Below are 2,310 nucleotides of genomic sequence, written 5' to 3'. Positions count from 1 at the left end.
AGAAAGACATTTTAAATAAAATATTAAAATGGTGAAAATAAACTATACGGGACACGATATGCGGGTACTTGCGGAGGCGCAAGCAAAAGCACTCGCATATCAGTCCCATCCTATAGCATATTTTGTTTACCTTGCTCGTCAAAACGTCGACGTTCGGCTTTTCATTCCATATGGATATTTGCACTTTAACTGTGTATAATTCGTTAAAAACACTTGAATTACAACCATTTGTTGATTATTTTAATTACTTTACATTACAAAATGGGGTATTTTTTTCATATTACGGGTATTTTGATCCTCCAATGGAAGCAGATAGAACCTTACGCCAAGATGGTTAGTGATACATTGCGTGTAAGATCTTGTTTTATTTTCTGCCTTTTCTCACGCCTTTAATGTAATGGTATGATCGCACCTACTCAGTCCATCCAATTTTCCACCGCTTTCTCTATGCGCGCCCTGGTTATCAACTCCGGCGTGCAAGGACGTACGATTTCCTCGGGTGGATGCAGCACCAGGTGGCAGTAGATCGGAATCTAAGGGATTGAATTTTTTAAAACTTAACTACCGTTCTTACAACTCCTACCGGAAAGGCTTGGCCACTGACTTACATACAACAGCGACATATCGAACACTGGGTGCACGGCGGGCCGCGCCCGCTCCGGAAGCCGAAAGTGACGGCCCACAATCGGCTCCTCCAGCGGACGCCCGATCTGGTGCAGCGTGGCCAGATACTTCAGCTTGACGCTTCTTGCTTTGCGTACGTCGTCCGCCGACATAATCTCCTGTTCGACTGATGGGCGCGATGTTACGAAGCGAAGGTCGCGGAAAGCTTTTGTGGAAAGATTTGTTGATAACCTAGCAACGTGACAAGCAAACGGCAACCAGGGTAACCTGTTACAACGTTGAAAACTCGATGACAAATTCTCCCACAGGTTGCGTGCAACATTCGACAGTTTCGGTAAGAAATTCCGACGTAGGAGACACTGTTGGTTGTTAAGGAAACATGTTTATTTGTGTTCTTTTGTTTCTTCTCCAGCATATGAACAACATTAGCCAAGCATGCAACAAATATTTATGAATTTCAAGGAAGAAAAGAAAAGCAGACACACTGAAGCACATTTCGAAAGCATAGAAAAAATTAAATAATGCTTGAATCATTAAAAACCGTCTACAGTGCAAAGTCCATATTGAAATAACTTATCTGAGTTTTACTTGACCGAATTATGAAAGTAGTCGATATTCAGCCGTCACAAAATTCATAGTCATAAATCGAACATAATTCTGAAATTTGAAAGATTAACCTGAAAAATCTTTGATGAGCGTAAAATAAGACGCTTTTTCAAATTAAGCATGTAAATAAATTCCAAACTACTTTTCTTAAAATAAGGGAGCACAAATTATCAGTCAAAATAGAAGCAGAGACGTTGGGTTTGGATCATGATGATTTCAATATCCAAAATAACTATGAAGATGAACCGTGACTTTAGGATTCTATCACAACGTTAGGTATTTACACCCTTAACTATCTCTTATGTTCAAGTACTTCCTGTTCTAAAAATGCATAATGCTTGATGAACAAATAATACGTTCATAAAAATCACTTCAAACTTGCCAACTCACGCAACACATTCGGGGTTCATTGCGCTTGCCGTTCGGTTTGTCGTTTTGCCGAAAGTTCTAGTGCCGTTATTAGCACTTCAATCACGCTTTTCCACCTCGACGGTACGCAGAGCAGTAACATAAATCACTCAAACGCGGATGCGCGTCCCTACGCCCGGTTCGTTGGCTCTAATCCCCACAGACACTGGAAATTATGGACTAACGTGAACGTCGTGGATAAATTATTTGCTCCATTTCGACCGAAAACGAAGCTTGGGGTCAGGTCACGATCGAGAGGAAAAAACCAAGTCCTCACGATGACCCTTACCAGCTGGCCTTTTTCTTGTGGCCGCTCGAGGAGATTGCTGGAGAGGATAACGTCGTCCCAGCGGACCAGGCAGCAGCCCGGGGTTCCTCCTGTTCTGTGATAAACGAGCCTTAATTATTAATTTTTCACAACTCCAGCGCCCGCCATTAATTATTCGTACCGATGGACGGCGCGCAGGGACACGATGAACTGCTTAGTCTCGATAAAAGAAAATTTTGTCGTGCCGAAGATGCTTTCTTTTCCGCTTTCCACATCATGAGGTGATCTGTATAGGTGTTTTGCGTCCAGCTTCCATCAGCATGATACGCAAAACACTTCCTTAAAATAAAAATGAACGATAGAATGTGACTTCGGTATTCAATCGAACAACATCAAGTCTTTTC

At 42.1% G+C, this 2,310-nt stretch overlaps 1 protein-coding gene across 1 annotated transcript; it reads right to left on the bottom strand.

Moving 5' to 3' along the window:
• Window positions 1-416: 416 nt before the first annotated feature.
• LOC131264909 (WD repeat-containing protein on Y chromosome) lies at window positions 417-776 on the bottom strand. The gene is made up of 2 exons (XM_058267173.1): window positions 609-776; window positions 417-533 (listed from the first exon to the last, which is right to left on the bottom strand). Exons 1-2 carry the CDS (start codon window positions 774-776, stop codon window positions 417-419), a joined length of 285 nt encoding a protein of 94 aa, XP_058123156.1.
• Window positions 777-2,310: the final 1,534 nt, after the last annotated feature.

Source organism: Anopheles coustani, chromosome 2, assembly GCF_943734705.1.
Source record: "Anopheles coustani chromosome 2, idAnoCousDA_361_x.2, whole genome shotgun sequence".
In the NCBI taxonomy this organism is placed as follows: Eukaryota; Metazoa; Arthropoda; class Insecta; order Diptera; family Culicidae; genus Anopheles; species Anopheles coustani.
The sequence above is the reverse complement of the archived record's forward strand: the minus strand, read 5'-3'. Positions and strand labels throughout refer to the sequence as shown.